Below are 15,770 nucleotides of genomic sequence, written 5' to 3' on the forward strand. Positions count from 1 at the left end.
CAGGATGTTTACATAAAAATGTAGCTGTCTTATGTCCTATTGCAATTACAAAAATCGTATCTCTATATTCTACACCATTGTTTGAATAGTTCCACAGTTAATGACTAATGCTGTTAAAGATGGAAGCTTCTTCATATTTCAGTTAATTTTGAGAACTTGTTTTTTTCCAGATTAGAGTTGTAAGTAAGGCAGGAGCCAATCCTTTACAAGAGGCCAGTCTATTGCAGCTCAACACCACAGTCACCAGTAAACACAGTATACATATTGGTGGAGTATAGAAGGAAAACAGAATACTAGGAGAAAACACATGCAAACAAAGGAAAAACATGCAATCTCTGTGTTTAATTCCTATAATGATTACTGTTTGTGTGGAGTTTGCATGTTCTTGCAGTGTTTTTACCTTGGCATTGTAGTATTCTGCCACAGTCTAAAGATATCTTTATTAAGCTGATCAGTGGTACGTCATTTCTAGCAATGTTTTGTTTTTTCTTCTTTTGACAGAATAGATGTGCCTATGTGGGCTGTGGGGAATCTCATGCTGATCATAGCACTGTCCACTCACAGGTATGTACCTCCAGATGGTATGAAGGTCATTTTGCCTGTATGTGTTTAAACTACAGGAGAGTCGTTGAAAAAATATTCTTTTCTAACTAACTAGATCTGTGTTTATTTTTGGTTTCTAGCCTGATGTTTCGAAAGCAACAACCTTTGTGAATATTAAAGCTTTAGTTGATTTCATATAAAAAACAGCAGCTTGTTTTTAATGACAAATATCTGGGTTTCCCCAGTTTTGCTGGATTCCCCTTTAATTCCTCTTTTTCATTTTCTATGCCTTTAGGTACCCTTAGAATAAGACCCATTTATCTGATAATGCCTTCTGTCAGCTCCCATCATATCACCTTGCACTCCATTTTGGCCTCATCCTCTTCACTTCTTTTACTGTTCACCTTTTTATCCAGTTCATTTTCTTCCATCAGCTCTGCATTCCTTGCTGTTCCTGTTCATTAGTGAAAAGTCCACCCATTCATCTGATCAGTCCTTTCAAACAATGCCAACTTCTGACCACCATATAATTCCTCACATAGCTTGCAGAACTTTAGTGCTAGAGATGCTCCTTTACTAAACATAACAGAATTCATTTTGAACTTCTACTATTATATGTCACATTTTGCTACCAAAATGCTTAGAGAATCTCCATCTGCATTCATTCAGTATGCCAGCTAAATAGCTTAATAAACATAATTTTTCCATTATAGTTCCATTGCCAGTATGTAAGTTTACATTTTCTACATCAGCCTCCAACTTCCTACTCACACACTACCAACAAAGGTTGCAATCTCCTCCTGTAGACTGCATCTCAGACCATTACATCAATAAGCATCTACTTTTAGTCACCCATGCACAGAATTTGCTACTGGGCATATCGCCATTCATCCTCCTACCATTTCATGCTTTCTGCCATTTAATTTTCAACAGAAACCGCCTGTCCTACATTTATTATGAAACGTATGCCTCATGTTTTCTTAATAGTCTTCCATTTCTGTATCTTCTTCTTCAGTTTCTCAATGCCTTTTATCATCAGTAAAATAACCTCATACAAGAGTTCAGGCCTTTGTTTCGCCCTTTACAATACATTTTTCATTTTTGTCAGTTTTAAAAAGAATCAGATTATTAATTTCTTCATAAGTGACTGTTAGCACACACTTAAGTAAATGAAAAGGATGGGTTAGAGTGACAAGCAAGGTAGCTGAAGTGTAATGTAATTAAAAGACTACAATGTTCTGTTTAGGTAACCTTTGGTCTTGATAAACATTATATTTTTAAATCATTTCTATATTTGCCTGTTTAAACACTTCCTATTTCTAAATCTTTCTGTCTCCAATAGCTATTTTTTCTTTAACGTAGTCTTGGACATCCACATTGGAGGACCTAGGATTTCAGATGGTTTTGAGTGATTTCTGTGGGTTGGCTGCACAAGTGCATCACATAGTATTTAATTTTCAAATACTATCCATCCATCCATCCTATTTCCAACCCGCTGAATCCGAACACAGGGTCACGGGGGTCTGCTGGAGCCAATCCCAGCCAACACAGGGCACAAGGCAGGGAACCAATCCTGGGCAGGGTGCCAACCCACCGCAGATTTTCAAATACTATTTACTTAAAATATATAATTGAAAACATGGTGCAAATGGTAAACTACAAGTACAGTACAATACATTGCTACTGTGATTTTAACTATAATAATACAGTATACCTAAATTCTATAAAAATGAATTACATATTAATATTTATAGACTAATGGGTTGACAAATCATTTCATATGTTAGAGGAATGGATTTCCAAAATAAATATATAAACTCACATACATTCTCAATCTTGCTTAATCCAATTCAATGTCAGAGGATCTGAAGCCCATAACTAGAGAGTAAAGTGGGAATTGACAGGGTGCCAGCCTATTGTAGCCAAGTAAATATCTTATCTTATTAACATACTAAATAATTTTTAGTAAAGCAAAATATTTATATATTTATAAAGCACTTTAAAAAGAACATCAAGGCTGACCAAAGTGCTGTAAAATAAAACCCAACATATCAGACACACAATAACCAAAGGGTAAAAGAAACAGAAACACATAAGAGAACAATTTTTTCTGCATCTCAAAGTCAATAGAGACAAATTTTTTATTTCTTAAGTAACATTTTCACTTAAATCTATGAAATCATTTCTTTTTACAAATTTTATAATTAACTCCCTCAAGGAGATGTACTTGTAGATAAACATGTACAGTATATCAGCTGTGCTTTGTGCTAGCTACCATGAGTTGTAATTTGATGTGCATTCAGACCATGACTATCCTTCTTCTTCAGATTTTCCCAGAGTAAAAGAAATATTCATGTAGTTGTCTGAGCAGAGGGCTTTTTAGACACAGGGACCATATGTATAGTACATGAGATTAAATCAAACCTTCATGCAGAAATAAAATGTGTGACTGTTAGGCCATTGTGTTTGTTTCTGATAAGATAAGAGTATTTAAATTTCTGTTTATAATGATAATACAGTTTGATGGATGGAATGTTTAGATTGTGCTGTATGTATTATTCGGTTTTGTCTGCTACTGACATCCATATATTTGGAGGCATGATATCAGTGCTCTTCACCAATGAAATGTTTCTACTAAAAAAAATTGCTAAAGTCACATTAATGTTCCATAATACTTTTTAATTTTAGTGTTAGAATGTGTAATTTTAATCCCCAGATTTGTAGTCTGTTTAAGAACTAATTATTATTTCCAAAGTTGCTTTCTCTGGGGGCTAAAGTTTGCACTAGCAGCACCACATACAAGGTGGTCTCCAGTCCGCTGTGTGGCATAATCATTCATACTGAGTCAAGTCTGAATTTTCCAAAAATGCCCTTTTTCAGTTGTAGGAAGAACATCAAACAAAACTGCACAAAGACAGTGACTTTTCTGGAGATCAAACCTTGGTTCGTGGAGCTAACCATTACACTACCATATTGCCCTTCCCAAAAATATTTTACTTAAACATTAAGTAGTTATTTGTGTGATTTCTTTTTTCTAGACATCTGGAATTTTATTTCATCTCAGTCTTGTTTATTAGATATTTTCAGCATTACGCTAATCATTTGGGGAAATGTACAGTTGTTTGTTTGTTGCATGCTTATTTAATATTAAAAGACAAAATATTCTGATAAAAGTTACATATAGTATACTGTGTTATATTTGAACCAAACCTAACATATTGAATTTGCAGCATTCCCTTGGAAAGTAAAACTTCCTAATACGTCCTGTCAGTGTTGTCCCTACTAAGCCCAAACAACACCAGTTTGAAATATTTTGCTTTATTTAATGCTGAATTCTCTGTAGAGAATGTTGCAAATTATGTCATATCATCATGACATGCTGGCAAGCTTCCCGACAAAAGCATCTCATGGGAAGAGAGACAGCCAGTAGTAACTGAAATTGTGATCTGCTGCAGGAGGTCACCAGAGACAGAAGACTTCAATAAAAGCATAAAGGAATACTGCAGCACTTAAAAAAATCAAAGAGTGCTGAAATAGCGGCTTAAATGTTAGAGCAGTGTTTAGAGTTACGGTAGTTAATAGTAGTTCTCTGTAGTTCATAGTCTACATCATATGGTTTGTATACATGTGTTTTCTACTATTTGTTTATTATGGATAAATATTTGAAATCATTACTTAAAGTGCACATTAAAAGTTTTCTTTTATTTCAAAAGCACAGAAATGTCTATCACTCAAGATAATATTTTTTTTTTCCTTCTGGATTTTCTGAGCAGGAAAGTGTAGCTGGGTGACACTGGTTGTATGGAGATGGTGTTTTATTCAACAGTTAATTTTGTATTCTTAATATTATTGCAAGGAAACCCAACACAATTTGACTGTAAACCTCACCACCTTACGCGTTTGGTGCTATGCCTGTGGAAAAGAAGTGTTTCTGGACAGGAAGCTGAGTCCTCGCTCTCCAGCCCCAACAGCAAAACCTCCTCCATCTTTCCAAAACCATGTGCAGGTACTTTGCATTTTTATTATACTTTATAAATTTTGTGTGCACACTTATGCAGTATCATTTTTTGGCTTCCAGGCCCTACTGTTCTTGTAATTCAGTAACTTTCAATTGCAATTCTTAAGTAAACCTCTGGCTTCTATTTTCTGCTTCAAGAGTAAAGACCCACTTTTGTATTTAAATAAATTCCCTTTTTAAATTCAAGAGCTTATTTATATCTCAAGTCTATAATTAGAAATAAAAAATAGAGTACATTTAAGTAAATGTGTCATAATGAAATGAAAGAAGCATGTCCATTAATAATTTGCTGTGTTATTTGTTTCTGATTTTTAAGTACTCAGTTGATAAGGTGCATGGACATGTTTTTTTGGCAGATTATTGGTGCATCCACTGCATAATGCTGTATCATTTCTACCAGTGTCTGGACAGTGTTTATTGTAATTAGGGAATTCCCTCATGGTGTCCATCTGCCCCCAATGCTGAGGATGCCAATTATATGAAAAATATGTTTATAAAGGTTTACACAAACAATGGAGAGCTAAATAAGGAAGAGCACAAAGTACAGAACTCTAGTAGTGGACATAGTGGAACTAACAACACAGATTTTGAATCCTTCATTGATAAGTGGGATGGTTTGCCCTCTTGTCCAGCAAGGATTCCCTTTGTCGACTCCTCTCTCCCTTGGCTCTTTCCTAATACCAGTAAGCTCATGCATTAAATCACTTCTCGGATCTAGACTCTGTCTGTACCTGCTCTGACCCAGCTTTCATAATGTCACTTTTGGCTAAGCCCTGGGATCACTAGGTCAGAAGGGGCCCTATTTTTGCTACAGACACACCAGAATTCCTTCTGGTGGGCTCCTGTGTTACTACGTATCACCCCTGAGCCTTCAATAGCTTGTAAACTGCCAGGTTTCTCAGGCAACTCCTGGGATGCCTTGATTAAAACATATCAAGGTTCAGCTCATTTTCATCAGAGGACCATATGCTATCACTGAAAGGTTCTTGGGGTTCAGAGCTTATCTATGGAGCATTGGGCAAAAAGCAGGAAAAAGCCCTTGGCAGGATTTTTCAAGATAAAAAATAGATTAATTAAATAGTTAAAACCAGAAATAAAATCAGCAACATAATTGGCTTCTCCCTTTTGCTTTCCTCTCTGCTGTCTCTCACTCATCTTCCCTGTTTACCCGACAGGCGTACTCAACAGAGCTCAGACGCCAGGAAATACGGTCACCTTCTGGTTCTTGTCCCAGCCACCTACGTCATTCACCACTGAGGCAGTCAGATTCCACTAGCCTGCTGTCTCATTCAGTGTCTATGGGTCTTCAAGCCCACAATCATACCTGCTCCACAGCTCAACAGGGGCAGTCTGCCCCTTGAGTGCCATTCCTCTCACTCCCCATGGGTCCTCCCAACCACTTCGCCTCCTTTCCTGAGCACTTGATCAAACACCCAGTCCTGCTCTCTCACTTTCCTCGGCTTTATTTTCAGTGTCTGTTTTTTGTCTTCAACAATCTGATCTACTCAGACCTTTTATACTTTTGTGAGTGTAGGTACATCCTCAACGTTGTGTGAATGAGGGATGGCTAAGCCAATTGGTCTTATTTACTTGTAAACCATTCCTTTAGTAAGCTCTCTGTGGCTACCCATTTAACTTCTGCATACCCACACTCACAAGGTCTGTGCTGCATTATTTTTAAACCATATCCTGCGCATGTTCTGATCTGCCACAGCCCTTGACATGCTTCAACACAGATGTTCAGTTGGACTTGGTTTCCAGAGTGGTGAATGCTCAAGAACATTCCAGTAATACTGCAAGTAGGAGTTTCTATTTTAGCCATTTTTGATGACATAGTCTCAGCAAAAACAAAGGAAAAGATGGTGCAAAGCCTGCAGTGGCGACCGTCACCAGACATTCCTTGATGTCTTAAACTGACAAGTGAATCTGAATAGCTGAAGTTGGATGATCTGAAAACAGAAAGAATGACATCCTTCTTTGATACCCTTATAGCAAAAGGCAAAGAATGGTCTCAGTTATTTCTCAAGAAACTACCACAACAGCAGACAGATGATTCAATCTTCAAAGAATTTTGTGAACTGTTGGCATGCATGACAGTAGTGAACAGTACAACTGAAGGAGGAATAAATCTCATCAAAAAGTACAGCAACATACTGAAAAAAGGCAAGGGGCGGAAACAGTTTATTCTTTGACTGGTCACAAATCATCGCTAGAACTTAGCAACTTCATCAAACAAGTATGGAACAGTTGTCTGCTGTTCAGGTCAAATGACATAAAAAAACTTCTAAATGGAGTGACCTCTAAATATTGTTAATTTTTATTTGTTTTGTTATAAATATGATAAAGAATAAAACTAGCCTTGTGCAGAACTTGAATCTCTTAGTTTTGGACCACACTAGGACCAGTATCCTTCATATGCTGATGTCAAAGAGTTGTCTTGTCATGATGGAATTTTGCCAATCTTCTCGCAGAAATACGCAAGGCCTGGCCAGCCTCAGACATTAATAACAAAAGAAAGAGTTGCCACTTTGTTCAACCTTCCATTGTGCAAATTAACAGACTTTAGGGCAGGGGTCCTCAGTCATGGTCCTGTAGGGCTGCAGTGGCTACAGGTTTTCATTTCAGCCAGTTTCTTAATTTGAATTCACTTATTGCTGATAATGAAACTTGGTATTTAACTACATTCCTTGTTAGCACTTTCATTCATCCAAGGTAAATTTTAGTTGCATTGTAGATCAAAGGTCCTCAATTACAATTCTGGAGATTCGCAATGGCTGCAGGTTTTGACTTCAGCTAATTTCTTATTTAGCACCCATTTATGTAGTACTAAAGCAGTATATTTTTGGGCTTAATTTTGGTTATCTTACCTGTTATAATTCAGAACCCTTAATTGCCTATTTTAGTTTTTAGCAGCTCCATTTAAATTTAAATTTTTGCCTGTTTTCTTAACTAGACATTAGTTAATAATGAAATGCAGATAACCAATAAACCAGCAGCTCTCCAGCTAATCTGATTCCTAAACCTGTGCATATGCACCATGAAGTATTTGTGTTAAAAAATGTTTAGAAATAAATGAGTGGGGAATTGGAAGGACTGTTAAGTTTACATCGGTTCTGGTCCACAAAACACATGAATAATGTTCTCACAGAAGGAAGACTCTACAGAGCAATTAAAATTTCTCTTGGATGAATGAAAGCACTAACAAGATAATTAGCTAAATAACGAGTTTCATTATCATCAAGGACTGAGTTCTAATTAGGAATCTGGCTGGAATGAAAACCTGTAGCCATCGCTGCCCTCCAGGATTATGTTTGAAGACCTCTGCTTGTAGGGATTAGATATGTGGCAGTTGAATCATGTTTTTGAGAGCAATTGAACATTGGGGCTATGCACTTTGATGGCCAGAATGTTCAAGTTAATGTCTAACTTGTGAAGTGAAGCATTGCCACATCCAATCTTGAACTAATCAGTTTGAAATTAAAGAAGCATTTTAACTGAGAATGAAGTTTAGATATATCAGTATGATTCAGAGTCCTTGTAACCATAGGAACAATCGATGCATGGCGATTCAAGGTCCAAACCAGTGTTGACAATATCATATTCACCAGTATTTCACATGCTACTATGGGAGGTGGGGTGTGGGAGCTGGATAGGGGTGATTGGGGTTGGGGTTTCACCCAGGGTTGGGAAGTGCTGATATGCACAGTTTTTGATAAGGCTGAGAGTGTAGTCCATATTGACTGCATGCCTTAAAGGTTCCTTGTAAGCAGGACAAGCAGTGAGGAAAGCGGTTGACCATCTTCGTTCTTCTTAATGAAAAAGTGAGAAAATGATGCAGGGGAACAAGCACAGCCTACACATATAGCTGCCCGGCCAGGAATCTACCAATTTCCTTAAAAATATAAAGAAGATAATTCAACCAATCCACTGCCCCAGATACGACAGTTTTAACCCAAAAACTGTTGTGAAGACTGTATTCTTTAATAGCACCTTGTGTGTAAGACCCATAAAGATATAGCAACAACAGCAGAAATCACCATGCCAGTATGCTAGGCATTTTGCCTTTGTTATCTTTGCTACCTAATTTGTTTAAATCCCCAGTGTTGCTTTACATATTGAAGTTTGCCAAACATTTTACCAGTCTACATGTTTGATATATTCTGTTCACTAGACTGTGTGAGCAGAAGAAAGCTATATCATCTCGTCCTGCAAAATGCCTGCTCCTTGGCTTGCTAATACCAAAACACCCACGCAGGCAACATGCTGGGATGTATCACCATTTCATCTATTATTAATGCTATGTTTTACACCACATCAGGAGTGATGGAGTTGCTTCTTACGATAATTTGAGAACATGTCTTCAGTTCAGCATATTCCAGCATTTAATGCTGAATGTAATCCTTTGGAGAAAAAATTCCTTTTAAAGTATAATTTGAGGTTAGGCCTAGATTGAAGAGGTAAACTAAAAGCCATTATTTACAGTAATTTTATTTGATTTCAGTCTGCAGGGAGCATAACTTTGAAATCATTAATAGCATCCTGTACAGAAATATACATGTTCCCTTCATTCCAACTGTACTTTTTTTTTCAGTCCAAAGGCATGTTGTGATAGTATATATTTGACAACATATTTACTGTGTTGTGTGTGCTTGCCTATTCAGCACAAAATGCTGCTTTGTACCTATTGCTGTTTATTTCACACTTGGACTCCCTTGGGACTTGGAATACATTCAGCTGTTTTGAAAAATTAATGGGCAGATGCAGTGCTCTCCATAAAGTTTGGGACAACGACACAATTTTTCTTGATTTACCCCTCTGCTCCACAGTTTAAACTTACAAATCAGACAATTCAGACATGATTAATGTGCACATTGCAGATTTTTTTATTTACACTTCGGTCACATCATGTAGAAATTACTACAGTTTTTCTACATGGTCCCCCCCATTTCAGGGCACCATAATGTTTGGGACATATCAATGGCAGGTATATTAGAGCAGTCATATTTAGTACTTTGTTGCATGTCCCTTGCATGTGATGAAGTCTACCATTCATAGACATCACCAGGTGTTCAGGATCTTCTCTGGTGATGCTCTGCCAAGCCTCTCGTGCAGGCATCTTCTGCTAATGCTTGTTTTGGGGGCTTGTCCCCTTATATTTTATCTTCAGCAAATGGAAGGCATGCTCAGTTGGATTTAACTCGGGTGACTGGCTTAACAATTCAAAAATATTCCATGTTTTAGCTTTGAAAAGCTGCTGTGTTGACTTAGCAGTATGTTTGGAACATTATCTTTTTGCAGGATGAAGCTGGATTACTGAACTTCTGGAACTTGAGCAGATAACATGTTTCTATACACTTACAGAATTATTTGTGCAACTGCCAGTTTATGGCAGCCGTACATGCCTAAGCCATAACACCCCCACAACCATGTGTAACAGATAAGGCTGTATGCTTTGGATCTTGGGCAGTTCCATTTTGTCTACACACTATGCTCTTGCCATCATTCTGATACAGGTTCATATCTGTCTCCTCTGTCCACAACACCTTTTCCCATAGTTTTGACACATACACATCTGCCTCCTGAAGACCCTTTCTGATCCGTCAGACAGGCCTTTGGGGCTTTTTCTTTACCATAGTGTGGATTCTTCTGTCATCATCAGTGAAGGTCTTCCTTGGCCTACCAGTCCCTTTGCGATTACTGAGCTCATTAGTGTGTTCTTTCTTCCTAATGATATTTCAGACAGTTGATTTAGGTAATCCTAAGGCTTTATCTGTGTCTCTAATAGTTTTATTATTTGTTTTTAAGTGTCATAATGGCTTCTTTGACTTTCATTGGCACAGCTCTGACTTCAAAGGAGACTCCAAAGGGTAGAAGCAAGTCTAGGTATCCTGAGTAATCACAATGAGTAATGACAATTGATGCCAGTTGTCCCAAACATTATGGTGCCCTGAAATGGGGAACCATGTAGAAAAAGTGTTTCAATGTGTGTAATATAGGTAAAAACCTTTAAATGAAAGTTTGCAATGTACACTTTAATCACATTTGAATTGTTTGATTTGTAATTTTAAACCATGGAGCAGGGGGTATATCAAGGAAAAGTGTGCCTTTTTTCAAACATTATGGAGGGCACTCTATCTACATGCTTTCAAAAAGAGAGAGCCCTCTCTCTGAACTCACCACCAAAATCTTTCTCCAGTCTTTTCAGGTTCCAATTGTATGAATCCACTTTTTTTTTGTTTTGTTAGTGGATCACAGTAGCCGAGTCCTACTCCAGTGGCATTACACAGAACCAAGCCTGAAAAGGACGTCTGTCCACTTTGAGGATCACACAGATTTACACAGGTTAATTCAGAGTCAGAAATTAAACTAATGTGACAGGATGCCCAAAGTGGGCACATGGAGAACGTACAGACTAGATATATGGAAGTTGGCAATGCTGGAAGGTGTATGCCAGCAGTGTTAACTACTGGACAACTTTATATGTAATTCGTACAAGTAAATTCTTCCCGGTATTTGCCATCTTAGCAACAAAAAATATATCAAAGGAGTTACTTAAAAAGAAGCCTAAAAGTGGTGTGTAGTTGTACATGACACCATTCAGCTATCTGAGGTAAAAGTAGTTTGTTGGCAATTTTCCTTTTCCATGTCAGTTTGAGCAAGTCAGCAAAGACAGGCCCAGCTAGGTAGGGGAACTATAATTAGGTATTGTACATCAGTGTTCTAAATTTAAATCTCTTCTCAAATGGTTTTCTTTTTCTCAGAGCCAGCTTTTTGTGTGCAGATGAAAGAGGGCATTTGTATCCAAATAAAATGCAGGCAGTGGTCAGATGAAGGTTATTTCAATTGTGGGCACTGCACACAGTTCTTTGTTAGTTTTTGGTTGCAAATAGCTGTGTCGCTACTACTCAGCTAATGATGCAAGTCTTGGGATGGGTTTGGAGATGTTGCTGCTTAATGATTTTCTTATGCTGTCTACTTGCGCATTTAATGACTTCTGAGATACTGGTAGCCTTGAAACAAAGGATAGAAGGATATTGTCATCAGATTAGATGGCCAAGCACCGAATTGTATGGTAGAGTACCTGGGACATTGATAGTCTTGAACTGAAGATGGACTAGGGCAATGAGGACACAAACAGCAAGTCTTTCTGCAAATTTGAAGAGTGTTTATTACAAATAAAGCAAACAGTGTCCAAAGTGTGTTGTACTTCCTATTCATCCAATAAATAATCCATAAAACAGTGTGGGGAAGATAAAAAAAAAACTAAAAACAAATAAATAGATCCATAGTTAAAACAGGAATAAAATCAACAACAGGATCGGCTACACTGTTTTGCTTCCCTCAGTACTTTCTCTCACTCATCTTGCCTGCTCACCCAACAAGCATACTAAGCTGGGAAGAATTGCTAGGGAATACAGTCACTTTCTGGTTCTTGCCCTAGCCACCATATTGGTCATCGCAGAGCCCAATTCCAACAGCTTGCTGACTTCTTAGACATCTCCAGGTCTTCAAGCCCACAATCATTCCTGCTGCTCAGCTCAGCATGGACAATCTGCCCCTGGAGTGCCGTTCCTCTCGCACCCCATAGGACCTCCTAAGCACTTTACCTCCTCTCCTTAGTACTTGATTGAACACCCAATCCCGTTCTCTCACTTTTCTCAGTTTAATCTTCAGTCTCTTTTTTCTCTCCCGTGATTTAACCTACTCAGACCTTTTATACTTTTGTGAGTGTAAGTATCTCCTCAGTGATCTGTAGAGCATTATTGAGGGCTAGCCAAGTCAATTGATCTCATGCACGTGTAAACCATTCCCTCACTAAGCACTCTGCGGCTGCTAGGTTAATGCCCACATACCTACACTCACAAGGTCTCTACTGCATTATTTTAAACAATATTCTGCACCTGCGCTGATTCCCCATTCACATGCACTTGCTTCCAGGTGGCCAGTTGGCCTCAGTCTCCAGGGTGGTGGCTGTGTCTGACTTTATGGTCGGACTTTGTCAGTTATAATTGATCATGGACCCTCAGAGGTTTATTTTCTCTAGGAGGATTTGTTCTTCCATTCTCTGTTGCCAACTGACTTCAGTTCAACAATAATTTTAATGGATATACTGTTATATGAATTGCTTTGTTTTACTGTGTGTTTAAACAAATCTCTCTATCTGTACATTAGGATATTGAAATCTCTGTTGTGTCTGAAAGCACTACAATTACTGCAACAGTAGTCAGACTTAGACAGCATAGGCTGAAATAGCTATATTCATTTTCATTAAACAACTTGCCATTGTTTTCTTTTTTTGTTCCATGTAATGTCTTCTGCACATCTTTCTGTTGCAAATTGCATGTTCCTTTCAAGATTACCAACAGGGGTATTTGGTAGAAGCTTGCAGTTGCTCTTGCTTAAATTTTAGCAATGGACCTTTACTGTATATAGTGATCTCCATACAATATGGGAGAAGTAAAGTTAAACTGGCAATTTGTTGATTAATATTTAAGCAGTTTTTACTAAAGATAAAAGATGAATATGAAGCAGAAGTAAAGAAACTAACATAATGTCTTTTTCAAGTTCAAGGTCTTGCTTTTAAGTTGTCATCAATTCTGCAAACGTATTTGTGCTAACTACATTCGGTTTAATTGTGATTCCTTGGTGTGCTTCCGACATTGCTTCATCCTTTATACTTTTGGCAGCAGGAACCTAATAACTCAGAAAATCAAGAATCAGTTCCCTGCACCACTGTCCAGACATATTAAGAAAGACTGCTATGATTCACTTCACTCTCAGAATCAACTGTAGATGAGGAAATGTACTTTTTTTATCTTTGGTTTGTACAGTAGTTTGCACCCAAATAAATGCTGCATCAAAATTGTCTCCTTATACTTAATTTTTATTGCTTTTTTCTGTGTGTGGTTACATTGATAGTGTGCACAAAAAACAATGTTAAAAATGTGTACATATTTTGAGTATGAACAGGTTTGTGTAGATTTCTGTATACACGCATATATAAATGGACATGTAAATTGTTGAAATGTATAAGAGGTGTTCTTATTTCTTTTTCAAGGTGGATTGTTTTTGCCCTGGAACTATTCTTGCCTATCTCACAAAAAAGTGTTTATTTGAGAGAATAGTTACCACTGCAAGAATTCTCAGACCTAATTATGTGGATGTATCTTTTGCTTTTGTTTGTTTTTTTGTGGACATTAGTAACGGGTATAGGCGGTTGTTCGCGTTGTCTCTACTGACACTGGCTAATTGTACTGTTATATCTTGGAACGTGTACAATTTAAATTGTGGTAAATGCTATCTTCATATCCTAAACCACACAAATACTGAGCAGCACTTTTATAAGAGTCACATCTAATGGTGCCAGACTTTTAAAGGCATAAAAGCTACTGTGGTGCATTATTTTTCTCCATCACCACAAAAACCATGATGCCTTCTAATAGTAATGCAACAGAATATGCCTATCCATACATAACTGATAATGGCCATTATGTTTACCTTCTGACTGTTACATTAATTCAGGCCTTTATGAGAAATTAAAAATGAAGTAATTTCATTTCAGTGTATGTACTCCACATTCGACCCATTCAATCCTTTCTGTTAAAACTCACACAACTTACCTTACTTAAACTGTTCCCCATCCACCAAAGCAGGATGTTACCTCCTTGAATATAATGCTACCACACAAAAGAATGTTCATTTTCCTTGCATCATCATAAACTGAAATCTACAACTGACTTCTTTTGCACTACTCTATTCTTGCATATGTATTAAATCAGAATTATACCTAACATCAAAGTTGGATCATAAAATTATTATGATTAAAGTTAGATGTCACCCCCATTTCCCTACAAACAAGTTTGTAAACTAAATTTTGACAAATCTAGACACATCAGTAACATTCTGCATCCCGTCAATCAAGAGATATTTGAAGTTAAATCAAATGAAAAACATCTTACACCTACCCAAAATTTGTGTCTTCCTAGAACTGTTGCTTTGTTGTATTGTACGGTGTTACAATAATTAAAAAAAATATTTAAAAAATGATTTAAGTTTTATTTCTATGTATTTCTGCACAAATATAGTGTAATTCATTATGTGCCATACTGAAATCTGAATTTCTTCACTGTCCCAATCCTTATGGAGAGCTGTTATGTTCATGCTAAATAAGAGTGCAGATGACTACTATTTCATTCACATACTTATTTTTATATCTTTAAGGCAAACATCTGTGTATTTTGTGTTGTCTTGTTGTACTACATTATGTCATTTTATATATTTTTTTTTTTTACTCCTGCTATAGTAACTTTTTATTTCATTTTTTGTTTCTGTTTCTTTTAGGATACCAAAGTCCCTGGGATCCCAATGTTGAAGATTCCTCAGGCTGCTGTCTGTGATGACCTAGATACAGAGATGGAAGAAGAAGATGAGTTCAGAGCGAGAGGTACTGTACCGTATTAACACACAACTTCTCATCCCCTCACAGGTTTGTTTGTATGTGTTATGTTTAGGCTGATGACACCATGAACCAACAGGCAACCTGATATACCTTCATTACTTCTGCTTGTACAAAACGTTTACATATATTTTGGTTTAAAAAGCAGTCTCCATCGTGGTGTTGTTTAGTGTTAATTAACATCAGAGCCATTCTTAGCCCAAATGGCATTCAGCCCTTGAATAATTCCATTATGTGTAAATTGTATTGTTCATAATTACTGTACACATTTCTAGAAAGAAATACAAACTTGAAATAAATAACTGCAGCTGAATATGTTTCACCTGCTAAACAGTTTTAATACTTATTGATTTCTATTCAACATTTTCGTTCTTTAATAAGGTCTTACGGGACTGAAAAATATTGGAAACACATGCTATATGAATGCAGCTCTTCAGGCCCTTTCCAACTGGTAAGTAAAGTGTCTCAGTTTTTTTCAATTACAACACTTAATGTTGTTTTTTATGTGAATTGAAGCCTGTGGTCATTGCTTTATTGTGGTTTAAGCATATAGTAGTATGTGCTTAACAAAGGAATATCACAGAAATTCTGTGCAAATCTCAAAGAAGTTGGCCATAAAGAAACAGAAATGGAAATTATGTCCATGTCACAGATGCATTGTCCTTTGTACTATCAGGACAGTTTGTTTAGCACTATAAATTATTTTCACTAATGTTGAATATATTATGAAGCTTTGAAGTGTTATTTCTATAA

The 15,770-nt window shown here is 37.0% G+C and overlaps 1 protein-coding gene across 1 annotated transcript in view; it reads left to right on the top strand.

Moving 5' to 3' along the window:
- usp33 (ubiquitin specific peptidase 33) overlaps positions 1–15,770 on the top strand; it is a 113,338-nt gene that overhangs the window by 56,741 nt on the left and 40,827 nt on the right. The window contains 4 exon segments of the mRNA XM_028811185.2: positions 502–564; positions 4,400–4,549; positions 14,903–15,005; positions 15,399–15,468. Of these exon segments, the coding sequence (XP_028667018.1) occupies positions 502–564; positions 4,400–4,549; positions 14,903–15,005; positions 15,399–15,468 (386 nt within the window).

This window comes from Erpetoichthys calabaricus, chromosome 10 (genome assembly GCF_900747795.2).
Source record: "Erpetoichthys calabaricus chromosome 10, fErpCal1.3, whole genome shotgun sequence".
NCBI lineage: Eukaryota > Metazoa > Chordata > Cladistia > Polypteriformes > Polypteridae > Erpetoichthys > Erpetoichthys calabaricus.